Source organism: Phascolarctos cinereus, unplaced genomic scaffold, assembly GCF_003287225.1.
Source record: "Phascolarctos cinereus isolate Bilbo 61053 unplaced genomic scaffold, phaCin_HiC Scaffold_4;HRSCAF=312, whole genome shotgun sequence".
NCBI lineage: Eukaryota > Metazoa > Chordata > Mammalia > Diprotodontia > Phascolarctidae > Phascolarctos > Phascolarctos cinereus.
The window spans coordinates 664,184,982-664,207,414 of record NW_027555847.1 but is presented as its reverse complement, the minus strand read 5'-3'; the positions used below and the strand labels follow the sequence as shown (position 1 = coordinate 664,207,414).

At 50.2% G+C, this 22,433-nt stretch overlaps 1 protein-coding gene across 12 annotated transcripts in view; it reads right to left on the bottom strand.

The window, feature by feature from the left end:
* The window catches only part of PTPRS (protein tyrosine phosphatase receptor type S), a 225,364-nt gene that overhangs the window by 20,705 nt on the left and 182,226 nt on the right, over nucleotides 1-22,433 (bottom strand). For 5 of the 12 annotated variants that reach the window (XM_078153987.1, XM_078153983.1, XM_078153982.1 and 2 more), the window contains 9 exons: nucleotides 17,772-17,889; nucleotides 15,000-15,590; nucleotides 14,208-14,305; nucleotides 13,243-13,496; nucleotides 12,865-12,955; nucleotides 12,510-12,725; nucleotides 11,161-11,318; nucleotides 8,869-8,981; nucleotides 6,470-6,517 (listed from right to left, as the gene is read on the bottom strand). In XM_078153987.1, coding sequence (XP_078010113.1) covers nucleotides 6,470-6,517; nucleotides 8,869-8,981; nucleotides 11,161-11,318; nucleotides 12,510-12,725; nucleotides 12,865-12,955; nucleotides 13,243-13,496; nucleotides 14,208-14,305; nucleotides 15,000-15,590; nucleotides 17,772-17,889 — 1,687 coding nt within the window. The remainder of the gene's footprint in view (nucleotides 1-6,469; nucleotides 6,518-8,868; nucleotides 8,982-11,160; nucleotides 11,319-12,509; nucleotides 12,726-12,864; nucleotides 12,956-13,242; nucleotides 13,497-14,207; nucleotides 14,306-14,999; nucleotides 15,591-17,771; nucleotides 17,890-22,433) is intronic. The other 7 variants (XM_078153985.1, XM_078153990.1, XM_078153986.1 and 4 more) reach the window with 3 other exon arrangements.

Sequence of the window (22,433 nt, the reverse complement as noted above, 5' to 3'; positions counted from 1 at the left end):
CCAGAGCCAGACTGGAGGCGGGGTCTGGGGAAGGCACAGACTCTGGAGCCAGACACTTTCCAACAAGAAGGCAGCGACTGTGGTCATCTCTTCATTGGGGCGTCATCCGCCTTGGCAGAAACCTTTCTAGTAGGAGAACAGGGACGCCCAGAGGCACACCCAAGATGCCACAGCTGGGAGGGTTTGGAGGGAACAGTAAGGAATAGGCTTATGGGGCTTAGAGGGGAAGGGACCTTCTGACCATCTGCCTTCCAGAGGGATCCAGAGGCTGAGTGCAGGCCCTCTCACACAGAGCTGTAGAGGTGGTGGTGGTGAGAACCTCATGGCTGGGACACAGAGGTTCTCAGCTGGCTTTGTCTCTGGAGAGCGCAGAGAACGAGAGCTCAGGGTCAGAGGCTGGGGGATCCTCAGTGGGAGCCTACCTCCTCGCTCTATGACTTATGACAAATCATTCAACCTCGACTATCTGAAAGTGACTCAATCCAACAATCATTCTTTAGGTGCCTATGAGGAGTTGAGGGTGCCAAGACAGGAACCAGAGAGGTCCTGCCCTTGTAGGACAGCAGGGCTCTGGTGAAATGTGAGGGTCCAAACACATGTGAGTGTATGGTTGTGGGTGTGTGTGAATGGTTTTTATCAGGGGATACTTTTAGGTAGGGTCAATGATGCTATAGAGTTAGGGACTGACCTGGGTTTGAATGAAGGTGAGAGCTGGTGGGATGGTGAGGGGGGAGGGGGCAGGAGAGAAGAGAGAGAGACAGACAGACAGACAGACATACAAATAGAAAGACAGAGGGAGACAAAGAGATGAGTCAGAGATGGAGATATGAGAGAGAGAGACAGACAGACAGACAGACAGAGACAGAGATAGAGAGAGAGAGAGAGAGAGAGAGAGAGAGAGAGAGAGAGAGAGAGAGAGAGATAACACAAAGGGCTAGCCTTAGAGTCAGGAAAATCTGTGTCACTCACTAAGCTGCTCATTGCCCCAAGCAACTAAGAGTATACATCCTAGAGGAATGCTACCTCTGCACTGGTGCAGGAAATCTGAACGCTGGGAATCTGTGAAATCCCAGGCCTAGCCAGTGGACAAGCCCCCTCCTCACCTCACTCACAGATACGCTAATGGGTTTTCACTCACGTGGGCACTCCTTCCTCCAGCACACACACCAGGACCCTCCTACACCTGCTCATGCTACATGATTCTTGTCCATGGTCCCCACCCCGAATCCTCCACAGATGTTCTATCAAAGCCTCATCTTTCTCTAGGTCTCCTAACACTTTGGGGCTACCAGTGTCACACCTGGGCTGTCCCTCACTATTCCTTGTTCTCAACCAATGACCGGCCCACGTCCTTTTCTGGTCCCGTTCCTCAGGATGTCTCTTGTGCTGCCCTTTGCATGCCTGTCCTCGGCAGTGTGGGAAGGCTGGAAGCGCCCCTTAACTTCCCTCTTGGGATCCCGTCTGTATCCCCCTCCTCTTCCATTCTGCACCAGGTCCAGGGTTCAAGCTGGACCAGAAGGCCACTCACCTTTATAACTCCCCTCTCACCCTCAAAAACAGTGAGCCTGATTTGGAACTCAAAGTTTTGAAAGTGAATGTTTAAAACTGCTTTTGCATGTAACTAGGGAACATTAAAAAAATAAATACACAAATCAATATTTAAAGAAGGTGAGCCTGCGCTTGAAGATTGCCAGTCAGGGGGCACCTGCGTGAGGCAGCCCACTCAACACTGGGACAGCTCTAAATGCTTGGAAGCTTCCCCTAACATAGAGTCCTGTCTGCTTCTAGGCATCTCCCACTCTTCCCACCAGACCGTGAGCACCTTGTCGGAGGCGACCCTTCAAGGATGCTTTCTGCTTGCCTGAGTCTTTTTTTTTTTTTTGGTAACCAACAATCCTCAATTTCAGTCAATTGTGTGACTATAAAAATGTGGCTATTGTAGAGGACTGTCTGAAATCCTGTCTGTTCTCTCCTATTTACCTTAAAGGATATGCTAAATGTGTGGACAGACCATTATTGAAGGTTTGATAGCAATAAGAAAGCAGGTAAATGGGTGGGTGACTTAATCCACACGCGGCCACATCCAGGCTCCCACCCTCTCCCTCACACGTCACATCCCAGATCAGAACCCAGACACGCTTGCTATCACATCCTGGACATCCTCTTACCACCCACTCTGCTCCCCCACCTTCTTTCTTCAAGTCTGGAACCCTCATCAATGAAGAGCCCCGCTGCTATTGGACAGGCCATGTCAATCAACTGTCCCTGGCTCTGCTTATCTTGCCTGTGATTTCCTTAACTAAAACGCTCCTCCCTGGCCACCTCTCCCTGGTGTGTTATCTCTCCCTGTCAGAATCTGAGCTCTCTGAGGGGAGATGCCTCATGTTTCCACTTGTATCCTCAGTGCTTGGCATAAAGCAGGACAGGTGCTTAACATAAGTGCTAAGTAAATCTAGCCTCAGACTCGAGTTGTGTGACATTGGGCAAGTCACTTAACCTCTGTTTCCCTCAGATTTCTCACCTGTAAAATGGGGACAATTCTATCACCTACCTCCCAGGGTTGTTGTGAGTATCGAGGGAGATAACAGAAGGGCAGCTAGGTGGCGCAGTGGATACAGCACCAGCCCTGGAGTCAGGACCTGAGTTCAAGTGTGGCCTCAGATACTTACTAGCTGTGTGACCCTGGGCAAGTCACTTAACTCTGATTGCCTCCCCCCAAAAATACCAAAAAAAGAAAAGAAAAGAAAGAATTAACAATTGTAAAGCACTTACCACAATGCCTGGCACATACTAAGTATGATACAAATGGTAGCTATTATTATTACTAACAAACAGTTTTTCATTCATTCCTCATATGTAAAGACACCTCATACATACTCCTATGTTCCTACTGTCATGTACACACATGCTCATTCACAAATATATACTCTCATACATATACGTATGTATATATATGTGTGTGTTTATGTATTTGTACATATGGATATACGTCATGTACTTCAATACATATATGTATATATTTGTATGTGTGCATATAGAAAGCACGTGTATATATCATAAAAATATATTCCCATACATATATACCTGTATGTGTATATAGAAATGCATATATGTATACATCACAAATACATATGCCCATACTTTACACGTGTGTGCATATATGTCTACATACATACATATGCACACACCACACTGTACATTCCCATGCCGTTGTATATGTGCACATATATGTACACGCATGTATATGCACACATATATGTATATATGTATGTGTGTACATCACAGATCTATACCCCATACATATGTGTGTACATATGTTTATTTGGGGGTACATGTATATATGTGTGTATGTATACAGATATATAAATATATCTATATACACATGTGCATATATCACAACTACACATTCCCATACTACCTATATTTGTGTATATGTCTGTATACATATACACACAGATACACACTTATACGTGCACATCATGAATCTATACCCCATACATATGTGCATATATATATTTATTTGCGTGTACGCACACGCACACACATACACACACACACACACACACACACACACACACACAATCTCTAAAAACCCTTGTTCCTGAGTAAGATCACTGGTCTTTCCAGGTCCTTTTTTCTTTTCTTTCTACACTTTCTTCTGTTATCCAAAGCACAGATGATTCCCAAATTGACTCCATTTTCCATACTCTCACTTCTGAATTCCCACAGCCATCCCCTGTGAGACATACCCAGACACCCCTGGCACCTCAAATCCAATTCCACGTCCCAAACTGAACTCATAATTGCCCATGGCCCTCCAACCCGAGCCCCTCCTCCACATGCTACGTTGCTGCTGCTGCGGGTGCCCCTGCCCCTCCGTCCTTCAGGCTCTCAGCCCCAGGGAGGCTGGCCGGCCCAGCCTCTTCCCTCTTCCTCGCCCGCCAGTGCTCCATCTGTTGCCAAGCCCCTCCGTTCTACCCTCGTGGTACCGATTCCTTCCACTGCATTCCCAGGGCTGGTTCATGGCTCATGCCTTCATCACTGCTCACCTGGACTGATGCAGCAGCCTCTTCACTGGCCTGACTCCAAACCGGTCTCCCCACAGCTGCCACCCTGATCTTCCTAAGGTACGGGCTGACCATGCCCCTCACCCCCTTGCTCAAAAAACCTCCACTGGCTCCCCACTGCTGCCAGGGTAAAAGGCACACTTTTGAGCCTGACACTGAAGGACAACCCCCACTGCTTCTTCTCACCCCAGATGCCTGCTATGGTCTCTTGTGCTCATGGATCTGTCTGCAAGGCTAACTCTCATGCCTGTACATCTTCCCTTCCTCATCTCTCCTTCAGATTCCTCTCTTCAAGGCTCGCTGTCCACGCCGCCTTCTCCAAGTAGGCTTCCATGCTCTCTGCCTCCTGGCTCCAAGGGATTTTGTTTTTCCTCCTCTGATATTTCTAAACTTTGTCTCATCTTGCACACTCCTTTATTTCTGCTGATGGCACCACCATCTTTTCCTCCAGTGACTCTGGGTTGTAGCCTTGGCATTACCCTTAACTCCTCGCTTGCCCTGCATATCCATCAGTCACCAAATCTTGTCATTTCTTCTTCTACTTCTCTCCCACCTACCCCCTTGTCTCTACTCAAACAGCCTCTACCTTAATTCAGGCCCTCATCACCTTCCCCCTCCTGCCCAGATTACTGCAATGGCCTCCCAGCTGGTCTCTACCTCAAGCCTCTTCCCTACTCCAATCCATTCTCCACCCAGTGGATCAAAGGAGTTATTTGGCAAGTACTTAGCACATAGTAGGTGCTTAATAAATGCTTTCTGATGGACTGATCTCTCTTTAGGCTTTATCATTCCCTATCTTGTATTGTCTTTTTCCTCCATTAGAATTTAAGCACCTGGGGCATCTAGATGGCACAGTGGATAAAGCACCAGCCCTGAAGTCAGGAGGACTTGAGTTCAAATCCAGTCTCAGACCAGACGTTTGACACTTACTAGCTGTGTGACCCTGGCCAAGTCACTTAACCACAATTGCCTTGCCAAAAAAACAAACAAAAACCAACAATACAACAACAACAAAAAGAATTTAAGCACCTCCAGGGTAGTGGTTGTTTTATTTTTACATCCCCAGTGCTTAGCATAGAGCTTGGCACCCAGTAGGTGTCTAATAAATGTTTATTGTTAAGTATATACACACACTTATATCCCTATGTAAATCCTCATACATACCTACTCACAAACATATTACCTCCATTTCTATGCCCCTATTATACACAATAAACATATATATATACTTCAATATATGTGTAGATATATATATGTACACATACATATACACACACAAACATACGTTTCCTCATACATGTATATATTCACATACGCCTCCCATAATCTTGCAATACCCTCATAGCTGTTTGGGCACAGCTTCAACATACGCACATGCTTCCAAAGACACGCTCGCATAGCTATCCTATACATTCTGCATGGACATTATATACCTGCATCATCAAAAATATGTTCTTGCTCACGTGTGCCCCTCATACATGCACATCCACATACATCCACATGGCCAGACATGTAGCCCAATGCACCTACCTACCCCTACTGACACACAGCTGGGCTCAGAGACCTTCTCAATACACATTTTAAGCATTTAGTACATGCACCCAGTAGCCATATATACATGTTAAGTGAGCACGTACACACACACACACACACACACACACAGACTGAGACATCTTTACCTAGTATATCAAACTCACATTGATTAGGACTTCTGAGAACATCTAAACTATGGGGTGGGTGAGGGAAGGGGGGGAGGAACGACACTGTCAGCAGAGAGACTTCCTTCTATCAGACTGAGAGGCTCCAGAGAAGGTGGGAGGGAGGAAGAAGGAGAAGAGAGAGAGAAAAGAGCAGAGGAAAGAGCAAGGGGTAGAGAGAAGGAGCTAGAGGGGGCAAGACGGGGAAAGAGGAAGAGGAAAGGGGCCAAAGGAGAGAAGGAGGAAAAGAGAGGAATGAGAGAAAGGGGGAGAGAAAAAAAAGAAGAGGAGAGGAAGAGAGAGTGACAGAGAGAAAGAAGGAAAGAAAGAGAGAGAAAGAGAGTGAGAGTAAGAGAGAGAGAGAGAGAGAGAGAGAGAGAGAGAGAGAGAGAGAGAGAGAGAGAGAGAGAGAGAGAGGCCTCCTGACATCCCTGGGGCCTGGAGCTTCTGGCATAGGGTCTCCTCCCCCAGCCCCTGTGCTTCCCCCTGTAAAACCAGGAGCGCTGCTCTGGGCAGGGCCAGGTAGGCCGGGGGTGGGGGTGGGGGTGGAGGGGAGGTGGGGATGAGATGCAGGGCCTGCAGGATACAGAGGGCGCGTGGGGACGAACAGAAAGGGAAGAAGCCAACAGAACTGGGGAGGAGAAACCAAAGAAAAGCAACAGAAAAAAATGACCCCCACGGGAACAGAAAGACACAGGAACTAACTTTCAAAGTGAAACTCGGGGTCACTGAGGGGGCTGCTGAGGCCAGAATCTGCAGAAAACAGTAAACAATAAATGAACAAAAATGCAGGAACGTTTCTGTTCCGCCCTCCCTCTCTCCCTGTGTGTCTCTGTCTCTGTCTCCGCCCATCCCGCTTCAATGTCATGCTAATCAAACAAAAGGAAAAAAGCAACAGAAATTTAAGAGGTAAGGTAAAGTCAGTCTTTGTGCTGATGGCAGAGGCTCTGTTCACCCAGTGCCCCCCCTTCCCCACCTCTGTCCACTGGAGGGAATACACTGAGAGACCCACCCGGCTATCTACGTTATGGCTGAACACTGACTTCAAGGGCGAGAACCTTCACTGGCTCCCACCGGCCCCAGGAAGAGTACAAACGTCTCTGCCCAGCGTTCAAAGCCTCCAGTCTTGCCCTGTCTCATTCCTCTAGCACCTTCGTTGCTTGTACCAGCCCCACCCTGGACACGCCATGCTTGCTTCTGCCTTTGGCCTGTGTGTTCAGGCTGCCTTTCCAAATTCTAGCACTGAGCCCACAGGGATTTCTCCCAATGCTACATTCCCCCGCAACCTGTTGGTACCCCTGAGCACACGCCCCAGCCTTGGCTCTCTCCTGCTCCAGGTGTGTGTATGCGTGTGTGAAGCAGTTCCTTTCAATCAGACTCAAGGACAGGGACCAAACACTCTCCTTTCTCTCTCTCTCTCTCTCTCTCTCTCTCTGTCTCTCTCTCTCTCTCTCTCTCTCTCTCTCTCTTCTCTCTCTCTCTCTCTCTCTCTCTCTCTCTCTCTCCCTGCATAGCACAAGGCCAGGGATATATTTGTAAAACTGATGAACAGCCAGCGAATGAGTGAATCAGTTTCCAGTCCACTCCCTGACCCTGATGGCCCTCTCTTAGCCCAAGCAAAAGCTTGGATTCCAAGTGTCACTCGCTACCAGGGAATTGTTGACTAAGCCAGGATTTCTGAAGGGAAATACAAACTACCCTCAATTCAAATACACTGTGAAAGTTCCCACGTTTTCACTGACTTCTGGGCCCTGAAGACGTGGGCTGGGCTCTGGTCTCCTTAAACATAAGGCGCTAGCTCGGGGCCCTGATGGGTCATTTTGCTAAGTGTCCTTACCTGCTGGTGGACATTAGCCCTGCACGACCTTTAGCCATGACATGGCCACCGCCCCAAAGGCGTCTGTTAAGTTCTGTCCCAGAGGTGGGTCAGGTGATCCTGCTTCCAGTGTTTTGGTGAATATGACACTAAGCAGTTGGTTGGATTATTCTCTGGCTGAACTGACAGGACAGTCCACTGGTCTGGGGCCCCTGCCTGTCTCAGGTGGGCAGGCTCCTCCTTGTTCCAACTTTTTTTTTTTTTTTTTTGGTGGAAGGGGGATGGGAGTCTCCTCCCACGCACCACAGCCTCAGGGAGAACAGAACGAGGGCTAGAAAGGAAACCCAAATGATTGCTGCTCTCAGCCTATCAAAGGAGCATCCCTAATCGGGCATGCCTGCCCCTGATGACTTCAGGACAGAAATGGGAGACAGGACGGGACGGACCGAGTATGGGACACCACTGAACAAGAACAGCCAGAAACAAGCCTGCCCCCCTGCCTCCCAACACTGCTCCCCGTAACCGAGCATCACAAAGGACCTTTCTAAATTCTCCCAGACCGTCATTCCTGGGGCAGCTGAAGTGGGGTGGGATGGGGTGTGGCACGTGCCCTGTAGGAGCCCGGGAGGAGAGATGCCACACCCTGAGTGCGTGCTGGGGAGCTCGGGCACGTGTGTACATGTGTAAGTGAGTACAGCAGTCACACCTGGGTGACAGCGTGACATCAGTCCCTGGGAGATGCCCCTGCGTTTACTCTTCTGTTCACAACCTGATGGCTTTCCTAGCAGCTGCAGCTCATTAGGGACTCTTGGCACATTAAAAATCACAATGAAATTCTTCCCCAAAGAAGCCAAACCCTAAGAGTGGAGGAAGAGAAGGAACTATAATTCACTGCTTGTCAAAGATCTTTAGGTGTGCCTGGAACCCTCTAATAAGGCCAAAAGCAATCAGTTATGTGTGTTCATTAAAAAAAAAAAGACAAAAACCAACTCAACAGGTCAGAAACTGTCATGATTCTCTAGACAGAGATTCACCTGTACACAAGGGAAGGCCCTGGTTAGGGGGCACTCAGCAAGGAGTCAATGAATTAACTTGGTTAAACAGGTGACCGGGAGGGTAATATGGGGATTGCTCACAGCTGGTGGCCCCCCCACCTCCCCAAGGCACCTCTCTCTGGACCCTTCAAAGCTCAGGCAGATGTTGCCCACATGCCTGCGCCTAAGGAGATCCCAGGTGTCAGGGGCCTGCCGGGCAGAAGGGGAGGACAGTGGGAAGGGCCCTGAGATACCTGGTGTCTGGAAATTTATGCGTCTCATTTCCACCGGGTCCTTTGGGTGGTGGGGGGTGAGGTCCGCGTTGTTCAGCAGGCATTTGGTGCGTGGCTCCGAGTCCTTACGTTTGCTTTGGGGACAGGGAAACAAGACCTCGTGAGTGTGCACCTAGGCTAGACTCACGGGTCTGTCTGAATGACAGTCAGTGTGAGCATGCCCACATGCCTATGGCGCCTGTGCACTGGTGAACGATGGCCCAGGTGAGTATTTGGTTTGGCTGTGATGGGAGCACAGGAGACTCATCATTCCTCCCCTTTGTCTTCAGAAGACAGGGGTGGTGGTAGGGAGTCGGGGTGGGGACTGTCTACGTCTGACATAAGATTTGGACAACAAGGCTTGGTCATACAATCAACTGGTGCTTGTGAGTGAATTTTCCAAATCCCCTTTTCGCCCAGCATCTCATCTAAGCCCTCCAAGTCCCGGGATGTTGGTGTCATTATCACTGATGTATGGATGGGGAAACTGAGGCCTGGGAGGGTAGGAGGATCATGGAATCACAGAATTACAAATGGAAGGGATACTATAGGTCAGTTAATTCCATCGTCTCATTTTATGGATGAGAGAAGGCCTTGCCTCAAGTTACACAGGGAGTCAGGGGCAGAGTGGGAGCAGAACCTGGGACTCCTGACTCCAGTTCAGGGTTCTTTTGCCGACCTTGAGCTGGTTTTAGACTATTCTGAAGGGGGGATGACCTGGGCTGGCAGGAAGGGGATGGCCTGCTTGGCTCTCACTGCTCCACTGAGGCCAGGGGGCACCAGCCATTCTTGGGGGCTCACCCGGAAGAGGCCCTGTGGAGTCTGGGGTGGCAGAGACTGTATTCATACCCCCTCCCAACTATTCCCCAAGACAGTGCTCCTCTTGCTGGGGTCTACAAGGCTGTCAGAGACGGGGTCTCAGGGTGGGCGAGCGAGGTCTGGCTCTTACCTATCAGGTTTGCTTTTCCAAGAAGCAGCAAAAGGGAGGGGAAAAGAGACACCGTTAGGAAGAGAGGGGAGGGTCAGGCTGGATGTCAGATGACCAAGAGGCAGGGGCAGGAAGATGATCAGGGGTCACAATGGCTCTCTGCTTGTTACCCCCCATCCTCTCCAATATTCCTTTCCCAAATGGGCCCCTCATGGGTTCTTGTGAGAATCCTGCTCTCTCCTCAGAGCTCACAATCAAAATCCTCCCAGTCCTTATCCATCAAGGCCCAGCTCAATCCCCATTTCCTCCAGGATTTACTGACCAGCTTTGCTGCTCCCCCAGCTCCCAGAATACCTCTCATAGTGACCCTACCATCTGGGGTCTAGCCCTTACTTCCATCCCATCCTCCACAGACCTCTTCTTGTTTCCTGGCTACGAGCCCTATTTCCCAAACCAGACTGGGAGATTCCGAAGGCCTGAGCCTGCCTTTTTCTCTATCTCATGGAATCAGCAAAACTCTGTGCTTCCAGGCCCTCAGGGGGCATGAAGCCCACTCCACACAGGAATGGGATTCTCAGCTCTAACACGTCCACTAAATGGGTCACCAGACTCTGTGTGATGAGGAATTCATCACGTCTAGAAGCTGCCCACTCCCACTCTGGACAGCCGATTGCTGAGGATTTCTTCCTTCCACGGAGCTAAATGTACCTTGTGCTAACTTCCATCCACACTCCACTGCCCTGGTGGCCAAGGAGAAAAATTCTTGTCCCTCCTCCATAGGACAGGGCTTCAAATACTTAAAAGACAATACTCATGTTGCCCTTCGGGGCCCAGCCCTGCCCCTGCCTCCACTGATAACTGCCCACTCTGCCCTAACCTCCAGCTCACAGAGACCTCTCCCTCCTGTAAGCCCCACTGCCCCTGACCGAGGTGCTGCCCAACCGAGTGAAGGCCACCCTGTCCTCCACCAGCCTCTCCAAACAGAGGGCTCCTGAAGGTGAGACCTTTGTCTCTCAGACTAGGAGCCCCTTCAGGTGAGGGTCTGGGTCTGCTCCCATCTGGACACTCTCCAAGGGTAGGGCCTGGGTTTGTCTCCTCCCTGTCTTCCCCACAAGTCAGGGCTGGGCCTGTACTGAGATCCAGCTTTTAGAACTGGAAGTGATTCTGGATTGTCTAGGTGGACCCACTCAATTTGCAGATGGGAAAGCTGTGGCCTAGTTTTCCTGGGAAAGAGTGGGTGACCCGCTCCTGGTCACACAGCAAGCCTGAGGTTAAGCCTTCTTTGCCCACCTCTGTGGCCCTGGCACTCCTGGGGAAAACACCTGGGTGGGGGAGGAGGGGCTTACTTCTTATAAAGCAGGATGGCGATGACAATGCAGATGATGAAAACCACGGCCAGAACGGGCCCGATGACCCAGATGAGGCCCTCTTCCCCATCGATGATGGGCTGCGGGTCAGGATTGTCCAGCTGGATGGGACTGGAGAAAGGGCTGGCCGCGAAGGTCTGCAGGGACAACAAAGCAGTTTTCATCACGGTCAGTCTCCCTGCTGCAGCCTTCCCTTGGAATCCTAGGCCCCTCTTATTCCGCTCCCTCCCTCTCTTCTTCATCACCCTCCCCCCCAAACCCCCCAGGGCTTCATGGTGAGCATGAATCCTGGCCTAGGATCCAAGAGATCTGAGCTGGGGTCATCAAAACGATAGGATCGGGACCCCTTGGATAAGTCACCTCCCTTCGAGCCTCAGTCTGCTCATCTGTGAAATAGAGACAGTTGTACTCGCTGACCTCAGAAGGGGTGATAAAGATAATGATAGCTGCCATTTTGAGAGTGCTTTTAAATTTACAAAGTTTCTTTGCAATAACACTAGGGAGGTAGAGAATACAGGCATTCTTACACCATTTTACAGATGGGGAACCTGAGGTTTCAAGAAGTTAACCTGGCCCGGAGTCACACAGCTGCCAGAGCTGGCATTTGAACCCTGGTCTCCAGAATTCAAGCTCAGCACCCTCATGGCTACGCCTCTGCTGCTTTTCTAGGCTCTCTCAAGCTAGCTCAATGGCGAGGCACTTGGAAAAGGCTGATACAAACAGAAGGTGGTGGTGTTCTTTTCCCCTCTCTATTTCTAGGGTAGTATAAGAAGGGGATGGGGAAAGAGGGCCGCCAGAAAGGGAGTAGCGTGTACGGGGCATTTCCTTGCTTGTCGTCAGAGCCTCAGAGTTTTCCTGGGGAAAAAACCAGTGTTGAAGAATTCTCTCTATTGGTAAGACAGGGAGACTGAGGGTTATGTGGTATGTACAGGGTCACAAGGCAAGTGCTTGGGGGACTCAGCTATGCCTGCCTCTTCCCCCACTGACACCTTTGCTGAGCTATAGAGCAGGCCTCAAGACCTGCCTGGGGAAAGGGAGAAGCATTAGAATAATCAATAAGAGTAACTAACATTTATAGAGTGTTTACTATGTGCCAGGCAGTGGGCTCATTAAGTGCTTTACAATTATCATCCCCTTTGGTTCTCACAACAACCCTGGGAGGGGGGTGCTATTATTATCTCCATTTTACAGATGAGGAAACTGAGAAGGCAGAGGTTGGGTGGAGGTCTGGCAGAGCGGCCACAGTTCTCTGACCATGACCAGCCTGGAAAGGGGAAAGCAGGGAGAAGGGGAGCTCGGGGTGGCCGGGGAGGAGAGCAGGGGCTCACGGGCTCTGTCTTCTGCAGCACTGCCAGGACGAAGAAGACGTATCTCTGGCCGGCCTCGAGGGCTTTGTTGTCAAAGCCGCTGTAGTGTCTCTGGTCACCCAGCTCGAAGCGTGAGGGCAGAGAGTAGAAGCGGGCGGCGATGTAGGGCTTGGGGGAGTCCAGCTGGCGGGAGTGGCGTAGGCTCCGCCGGTGCAACCTTGAGATGTCCTGAATCAGCTAGGGAAGAATGCGGATGGATGCTGACACCCAGGGCCTCTGCTGCCTCCTCCAAGAAGCCCTCCCTGATCAGCCCGGCCTCCACCTCCTGCTCTCTGCGGCCCGGGCCACAACCCCTGCTCCAAGGACTCTCTCTCACCTCTTCTAGGTCCATATCCTCTGGGCTTGCTGGGGGATTCTGGAATCCTCCCCGGATCTTCCGCAAAGGCACCACCACAATGAAGTAGCTCCTGTGTGGGGACAGAAGTGAGTGAGGGACCCCACAGGGGGAGCCTGAGAGGGAAGCTGGGTCTCTGCTCTGGCCTTGCCTGACTCCTGGTGTTAGGGGGAGAGGAGATGCAGAGCAGACTCCAGAAGTAGCCTCCTGTAGCTGGGAAGGCCTAGAAACCCCCGAAGCTCTTCCCCTTGGAGACTTTCTTGGTGATGAGGACATGCTATGTGCATGCCAACCCTGGCTCCCCGCGCCCTCTGCCTGCCTTGCAGGGATGGGGAGGGAGGAGGGAGGGAGGCGACATACTGGACAGGCACGGGGCTCTGGCCATCGGGGAGCTGCACCAGCACGCGGCCGTCGGGCTCAGGCTTGTGGGCGATGGCAGGCTTGGAGCTCAGCATGTTGAAGGCCGTCCAGGCGGCCACTGTCTGCTGCAGGCCGCCCATGCTGTTCCCACGGTTGGTCAGCACAAAATTGTAGAAGGTGCTTGGCTTGAGGTTGGTGATGAGTTTCTTGGTGGTGCGGCCATCAACGTCAATGTTGAGCCCATTGTACTGGATCTGGGGGATGGGGAAGGAGGAGGCTGGAGGTCAGAACCACCTTCCATGCTCCCCTCTGCTTACAGGCCAAAGGCCAGACCTCTTAGCCCTACACGGAGCGGCCTCCTCAATCGAGCCCCAGACCCTCATGCTCACTGCCTCCTCTGTGAGCCCTGGCTGAGTGCTTCCTCTCCCCACCTTCGGGGCCCCGAGACCCAGGGGCTTTCTGCTGCTGGCCCATGCCTGCTCTGCACGGCGAGACAGCGCCCTGACACTGAACGTCAGTGAACTACTTTCACTACTGATGGACAGGTGGGACATTGGCTCTGATGTTGTCCACCCTGGGGGGCAGACTGCTCTAGCAGCTGCTCTGTGTGTGTGTGTGTGTGTGTGTGTGTGTGTGTGTGTGTGTGGTGTGTCTGAATGTGTGTTTGTATATGTGCATGCATGCCTGTATGTGTGTGTATGTATATGTACACACACATCTGCATGTCTAGGTATATGTGTGGCAGGTGTGAGATGTATTGTGCATGTGTATATATGTGTGGCAGATGCCTGCGTCTGTATGTGTATGGTGTGTATATGAGCATGAATGTCTATGTCTATCTGTGCACGTACATTTGTGTATGTGTGTTGTGCCTGAGTGTGGCAGTGCATGCGTGCATGCAGGCATCTGTGTGTGTTCAATTTCACACATGTGTACACTCAGAGAAGGGCGGGTCAGGGACTCACCTTGTAGGGGGTATGGGAGTTATAATTCTCAGGAAATTCCCAGCTCAGCAAGACCGAGGTCTTCATCACCATCTTCACCTTAAAGTTCTTGGGTGAGACTACATCGTCGACAGAGGAGCCAGTGCAGGCGGGTGGGCGGGAGGGCACGGAAAGATAGAGAGAGACACGAGAAAGCAGTGAGGGCCAGGGAGGAGGGGTGGTCAGGGTGGCAGGGCCCGTGGCCTTGGGGAGAGAAGGAAGCTCAGTCGTCCCCTGTCGCCTGCTCGTCTCGTGGCACAGCTCTCACACTTCTAGCCATCCTGCTCCCTGCCTACCCGAGGTGGGCCCTTTCTACCTAGTTCTGAAGAATTGAGACCCCAGGGCCGAACGGCGTTGATGGGGGGAGAAGAGGAGGAGGGCAAAGAGACAGAGGAAGAGGAGGAGCAGAGTAAGGGGGCAGACAGAGGGCACTGGGTTGGCGAGGCGCTGCCCCCCACAGCACAGAGTGTGTAGAGAAAGGCGCTTCCCACCTGTCGTGAGGCCTCGCCCCGTCTGGGTGCCGGCCGGGTGTGTCTGAACTCAGCAACAAGAGCATCATCGAGAAGGAAGAAAAAAACGCCAAAAAACCAGCAGACTTACCTGATTGAGGTGGGCTGGGGGTGGGGAGGGATGGGGAAGAAGGAGAGGAGGAGGAGGAGGAAGAAGGTCTTCGGCTGATGTCGAGGCCTGGGGAGGGGGCAGGGGGTGAGTAGCTCACTGCTTCCAACACCAGCCCCAGCCAGAGAGGAGGGCAGGAGAAGTGCTAAGTCCTACCTTGGTCCAGAAGGAATGTCCGATAGCGGACAGTGGGGCTGTAGGGCCCGGGGCCCTGCCTCGTGTGGGCACGGATTTTAACATCATAGGCTGTGTTGGGCTTGAGGCCTTGCAGGGTGAACGAGTTATCCGGTGATGCGGGAAGCTCTGTCTCCACGGGTGGCCCCACCGAGCCGGCCTCTCGAAAGGCCACGGTGTACTTGACGATGGCCCCGTTCCTCTCGGCTGGCACGGGGGGCAGCCAGCGGAACTGCACCGAGGCTGCCGACACGTTGCCAGCCTCCAGGATGTGCGGGTAGCCCTGCGGCACGTCCTCAGGGATGCTGAGCTCCTGGGCCGCCTCCTCCCCGAAGCCCGCCCGGCTCTTGGCAGCCAGTTTGAACACGTACGTGGCCCCTTTGTGGATGCTAGTGGCTGTGTATTGGTCCTCTGAGGCTGGGAACTCCAGGGTGGCTAAAGGGGACACATCCTTCCGGCCAAACTGCAGCCGGTAGCCTAGGACCTGGCCCTCGGACCCCGGGGCTGGCTCCCAGTGCACCTGCAAACTGTTGTCCAGGGTCTGGTGTATAGATAGACTGGGTTTGCCCAGGACTGAAAGACAGGACAAAGAAAGGAAAAAAGGAAAGTATGAAACAATGACGTCAACTCCTATTTCTTTGGCTCTTTAGGGATTACAAAGTACTTTCATCACATCTGAATGGTGAGGTTGGTAGTGTAAGTCTCACTTGCCTCCATTTTCTAGATAGGGAAACTGAGGCTCACAGGGTAACCTTCCTAAGGTACTGATCTGAGGAAGATAGTACAGAACAGGGGAAAACACACTGGATTTACAGTTGTAGGACCTGTGGATGGATGAAGAGATTGGGGCTGGAGAGGCAGAGCAGGGCTGACCCTAGTGATCCTGGGAGCCGGCGGCAGAGGCCTGACTGCCGGGGATCCCCTCCAGTAAAAATGTCCTGGAGATTCTCCCCAGTCGGGCTGTAGGGGGACTCCTCCTTGGGAAGTACAATGCTATTATGGAGAAAACCATTATTACTACCTCTGCGGTTTGGGGAGTGGAGGGGCAGAGAAGAGAGATTGTCCTAAACGTTCCCATAATCAGCTGGGCTGGGAAGGATTACATTTGTACAATAAACGTCATTTGAGGGTGGGAGGGAAGTGTTTTATTTCTCAATTGCTTTGGACATGAAAGAAGAAAATGGGATCTATTATAAAATTTAAATGACTGGAGCTGCTAGCCCTGACTTCTTCCTTGTGGAGGGCACGCAGCACCAGCCTGGCAGAGATAAGGCCAGTACGTGGCCAGTGGCAAGCCTGGTTCTAAAACAGCTGTTTTAGGCCGAGCGAAACTGATTTGGGGGAAACACTGGGGGATTTTGGAGGGAAACATCCTGACCTAACTGACTCCTGGTTTTCACCCACTTAATGGGAGAGATAAGGTGGAAATGTGCAAGGACAGGGTGGTGGAAAGAATGCTGGATTTAGAGGCATAAGGCCTGGGTTCCAGTCCTGACTTTACCACTGACCATCCCTGTGCACCTCATTTGTAACATAAGGCTGGACTCGACGATCTCTAATGCCTGACCGTCTATGGGCTAACATTCCCCTGGCGGCGTGTGCACACACTCGATGCCCGCAGTTCTCTCTTGGCTTTGCTTCCTTCTAAAGATCATCCCATTTCACAAGTGGAGATGCTGAGCTAACACTCACCCTGGAGGAAACCAGGAGAAAGGAGAGGGGACTGGCCAGGCCACAGAGAACATCCCCAGCCCCGTTCTCCTTTCCCCAGGGGAGGCCAACTCCTCCTCTTCCCGTGGGCATCTCAAAGCCTGGGTGACTTGTCTAGGCTCACACAGCACACGAGGAGCAGGTGGGAGTGCTGACGTGCCCCTGGTCCAGACTTTTCTCTTCCCACTCTCCCTGCCTCTAGTCTCTCCCTGTCTAATCCCTCTTGCATAGGATGTCTGATTAAGTACTGCTCCCAGCAAAACTGTGGATCAGAAACCTTCATCCCCTCACCTGCTAAAGTATCCTTCATGGCTCTTAGAGGACATGACACTTGGGGGCCTCCTAAACTCTATCCTGCAGCTTCAGTTGCTTATGCTCCCCTCCCTACACGTGCCCTCTGGGGCAGCTCGGCCGAGGTCTTCCCTTCACCCTTCTTGGAAGGACCGCTTCTCCTCCCTCTGACTCTCCAGGAAGCCTGCCCTCCTCTTCCTCCTCACTGAGTTCTTCAGCCCCAAGTCCCTGGCTGGCTCCTTTAGTCTGCTTAGGTGGGCCCAGTGCACCCCTCCTTCTGCTTTCTCAGGGTTCTAATGCTTCCTCACAGCACCCTGGCTGTTGGGATGGAGCCCGCAGACACTCCTGGCTGTTTGCTCTGGACTAAATCTGCAATTTTTCTGGTACAAGTAACTTGTGGTGAGGGAGCTCCCTTTACCGATGCTGGCTAGCTGGCCACACCAATCTTAGGAGGGCTGCTAGGGTCACTGAGAGATTAAATGGCCTAGCCGGATCACCCGGGTAGTAAGTGTCCGAGATAGAACCTAAACTCCAAGGCCAGCTGTCTCGTCACTACATTATGCTGTCTCTACTTTTCCATTTTGCAGATGAAAATACTGAGCCTCAAATATGTGAAGGGGCTCGTTTGCCCCTACTCCCACAGGTAATAAGTAGCAAACCCAGATTCAGCCTCAGGTCTTTGCCTCCACGGCTAGGGTTCTCCCCACTATACCACACTGCCTTTCTGGGGGTCCCCTGGGGCATGCCTCTTACCTGTTCCCTTGGTCACCACCAGCTTGGGTTTGCTGCGTGCACCGTCACCTTTCATAGTGTATGCTGCCACGGTGACAGAGTACGAGGTTTCAGGCTGTAGCTTGTCGATGACCATCTCCTGTTGAAGGAAGAATCCAAGAGGAGAAGGAGGGGTCAGCAGCTGTGGCTCGGGAGGGGTACCCAGAATATCCCCAGGACCTCCATCCAGCCCCCAACCCAGGCCGGGGGGCCCACGGTGGGAGAGATGACTAGGGCAGAGAAAGGTGGGGGCACATTGTTGGAATAACACGTGCAGAATCTGTTTCAAATCTTTCTCTAACACACTCCCCTCTCCCAGACTCTCTCATACATAACACATTGTTCAAATCTCCTTTACAGCTCCAACATACTCTCCAAATCTGTTTTACATGGACATGCCCTTCAAACTTTCCCTTCTTATACAATCTGTACTCCCTAAGTAAACCAATCAATTGATAACAAGCAACGATTTAGTGCCTACTCTGTTCTGTGTACTGTGCTGGGTACCAAGCCAAACATTGAAACAATCCTTTCTCGCACACATCCTTCATATAAACTACCTCCAAATTCCTCTTAAACACTCCCTGCAAATCTGTCTCACACGTAACCTTCTAATCTTTCTCATAAACTTACCCACTAAACCTCTCTTACACTTCATCTCTCTTCCAAATCATTCCTAAATATCACTGAAATTTGGGAGGATCACCAGACCTGAAACATGGCTAGGGAAAAGTAGCTCCCTTATTTAAAAGGAATAAGAAAGGGAAAGGGGAAGGGGACCCATAGCACTGGGTGGAGGATCTAATCTTGTGAGGAAATCCAGGAAACAGAGCGAGGAATCATGGCGGCGATCACTTAGGCAGAGCTAAATGGGTGGCAGAAAGATACTCCACAGTGACACTGGAATATGCTACACAACTCTTGGAGAAAAAGACACAAGAGATGAGAACAGATCCCCAACCCATCACAAAGGCACTGCAGAGCAGGAGGCAGGGCCTTGAGCTATACAGACATCTGCTGGAGTTCTCTGCAATTTCTTTGCTTGCGTTAATAATGATAATTTTATTCTTCAGAATGTGGCAGTCCCAATAAGGGAAATTGCTATAATGGTTTCTAAGAAGATGGAACTGGTGTCCAGGGTGGAAATGACAGGCATCTTATGGGCACCCCAGTTTGAGAATTGTGCTAGAGAAGGTGAGGAAGACCAGGCCCCCAGACATATGAATCCCAGATTCTGAGAGAGTGGGTTTCTAAAAGCTCAGAGGGAGGGCAGGTGGCATCCTATGGACTAAAATTGTATAAGGCAAGTGGGTCTGAGGAGATGGAAAGTTCTCGGAAGTAAGAAAAGGGAAACAATGAGGAGGGAGGGAGAAAGGGAGAGCAGTGTTTATTTTTAATATGTTGCTTATTTTTTAAGGGGGTAATTTTCTTATGTAGAAATAATTGTTTAAGTAGGGCTTTAAAAGAATCCAATTTTGAGGATGTTTAAATTTTAATACACAAATGCAGTATTCTTTCCTTAGGTACAAAGTTTGTTGATTCAGACAACTGATGTACAACCCTTTGTCTTTGTCACTGGGTCTTCCCTCCCTCTTTTTGTGTTTTTTGGCTCGATAATACTTATATTTTGTTAGTGCTTATTTTTTATGCAGAAATATAGATTTCTGCTCTTTCTGCAATGATGGAACAGAGTAGGGAAGACTCTATTGCTGGTTAGAACAGGGGAGGGTCCTCCTAGTTCTGTCTTCTATCACCACCTTTTAAAATGGCTCTATTCTATCAGAACACAATTTCTAGTCTACTTCCAGGCCTTATTGCTGGCTAGAACTGTTGAGGGGTCCTCTGTCTTCTATCACCACTTTCTGAAACGGCCAGACTATTGGAGCATGATTTCTGGAACACTTACAGTTCTGTGTTGCAAATCAAATTGAAAAAATGTCCTGGAAGGGGACAGGGGGAGAAGTTGTCTAAAGTGGCCAATAGATACACAAAGAGCTCACCAACTAACTTGATCTGAAAAAGATGCATATAAATAAGCCAGTTTGATGAAATGCTGCCAACCTCTGGAACAGGGGTGGGATTCCCCACCCTTGCTCTAGACAGAGAGGTAAGAGACTCAAAATGCAGAACAGACACATTTTGGGGGTAACACGGACAACTGAGGAATTTCTTTTGCTTGACTCCACGTGTTCATAACGGGGGTTTTGTTTTTCTTGCTTTCTCAATATGGGGGAAGAAGAGAAAGTTGGGTGAGGGAAAATACAGACTTGAAAATTAAATTAAATTTAAAAAATACTATGATGAAATTTAAAGATACATTTATGATGAAATCTTGGTGAAATTAAAAATAAAAATAAAAAGACAGAAGATAGAAACCAGGATCAACAACAAAACCCTGTTCCTGGGAGAAGAGAGAGAAATCTCTGGATGAGTCGAGGCTGGTAAAGAACATTAAGGAAGACAAAGCTATGTTAGGGAAGAGAGGAGGGGCAAAGAAGTCATGGAATTGCTGGACCAAATTAACAAATATATGACAAGGCAGAGCAAATGATCTCATCATTTGCTTCTGTTTATCTCTGACAAGAAGAACAGTTTTTGGTTTATAGGGGACAGAATAAAAATGACTTATGGGGAGTTTGTGACTTGCAATGAGCAGGGCCACCAGCAGCAGAGGAACTGCACTCCTGAGCCCTGAAAGGACTGGCATTGGCCAGTGGCTGAGGTGGTCACTCTAAGGGATCTTTAAGAAGACCGTGGAGAACAAATGAGACATTACGGGACAAAAGGAGGGTAAACGTTGCCCTGATTTTCAAAGAAGGAAAGAGAGTGGGACCAGCAGACTCTATGCCAGTGAGTTTGGCTTTGACTCCTGGCAAGATTCTAGAACATGCTGTTAAAGGGGTGGCCAGTGGATATTTAGAAAGGGAAGCAGTGATCACAGCATTGAAATGGTCAGAAGGATTCTCAGGAGGCCACCCAGTCACAACCGTGTCTGAACAAGAATCTCCCTCCCTCTACAACAAACCTAATGAGTTCTCATCTAGCCTTTGCTCATAGACTTCCAGTGGGACAGAATCCACTACTGTCTGGGGCAGCCCATTTCCCCTGGGGACAGCTCTAATTCTTAGAAACAGCATGGCTTCATTAAAAATAGTCCAGGCCAGCTAACTTTTTTTTTTTTGGGTGAGGTCACTAGACTGGTAGGTCAAGGGAATGCCACATATAGAGTTTACCTAGATTTTAGCAAAGCATTCGGACATCTTTGATGCTATGTTTGTGTGGAGTGAGATGGGCTGGAACTTATAACATGACTAGGTAGATTTGGAACTGGCTGAATGACTAGACCCAAAGATTAGTCATTAACGGTTCAGTATCAGCTGGAAGAGGAGTGCCTAGCATACTGCCTCAGGTATCTGTTCTTGGCCTTGTGTTATTTATATTTTGATCAATGACTCGGATAAATATATGGATCGTGTGCTTATTAAATTGTAGATGCCACAAAGCTGGGAGAATAAGCAAAAGGACTGGATGAGAGCATCAGGGTCGCAAAAGAACTTGATAGACTAGAAATCTGGGGCCAATCTAATAATATGTAATTTAAAGTTTTTGACTTGGGTTCAAGAAAAAAAAATCTATCTTACATGCGCAAGGTGAGAGGGATATGGTTAGAGAGCAGTTCTTCTGAAAAGACTGGGGGGAGGGAGGAGAGGTTTAGTGGAAAGCCAGCTCCATATGAGTCAACAGTGTGATACGGCAGCCGAAGGAGGTATAAAAAGAAGTATGGTGTCGTGACCTAGAAAGAGAATGGTCTCATTGGATTCTGCCCTCAATACACCCTGTGAACTCAACTCAACCAACAATGATCGAGCACCTGTGACGTGTAAGAGCCAAGGCTAGGCACTGCAGACAGCAAGACAACAAGGAAGCAGGCCTGGCTGCAAGGAGCCTGCTTTTCTACTGGAAGGCTGTGCTCGGTTCTGGGGGCCATGCTTTGATAGCTGGAGAGCATTTGGAGGACAACCAGAACATCTAAGTTGGAGGAAACAGTGCTGTTTTAACTTGGAGAAGCTGGTGAGGCTATGGTGGCGGTTTACAGAAATCTCAAGGGCCATCATGCGGAAGACAGATTAGCTTTGTTCTGCTCGGCTCCAGAGGACAGAACACGGAGCAATGGGGCCAACGTGGGATGGAGAGTAGGAGAAACTTCCTGACAGGGCTATCCCAAAGCAGAACAGGTCTACTCTTGCTGGAGATCTTCACGCAAAGGCTAGATGACCCCCCCCCAATTCATCAATTATGAAGTAGAGGGCAATTATTGTGGTTTAAGGCTGGCCTCTGAGTCCCTACCAACTCTGGGATGCTAGATCCATATATACACACTCTCTAAATTTTTCTTTCACGCAGATTTTCCAAATCTCTTCCTTTCTTACAAACACACACCTTCTGAACCTCCCTTACCCATCCAGGAACCTCTCTGTCTTACATACACCCACTACAAATGCTTCTCACTCTCCATCAACACAACTGGACGCCCCCCTTCCCCCCGCCACCTTCGCCTTCAATAGCTCAATGATCCTGGGAGAGTCATTAACCTCTCAGTGCTTGGGGAAACTTGCTAAGGCTATATGTTGCACAGAAGGTGCC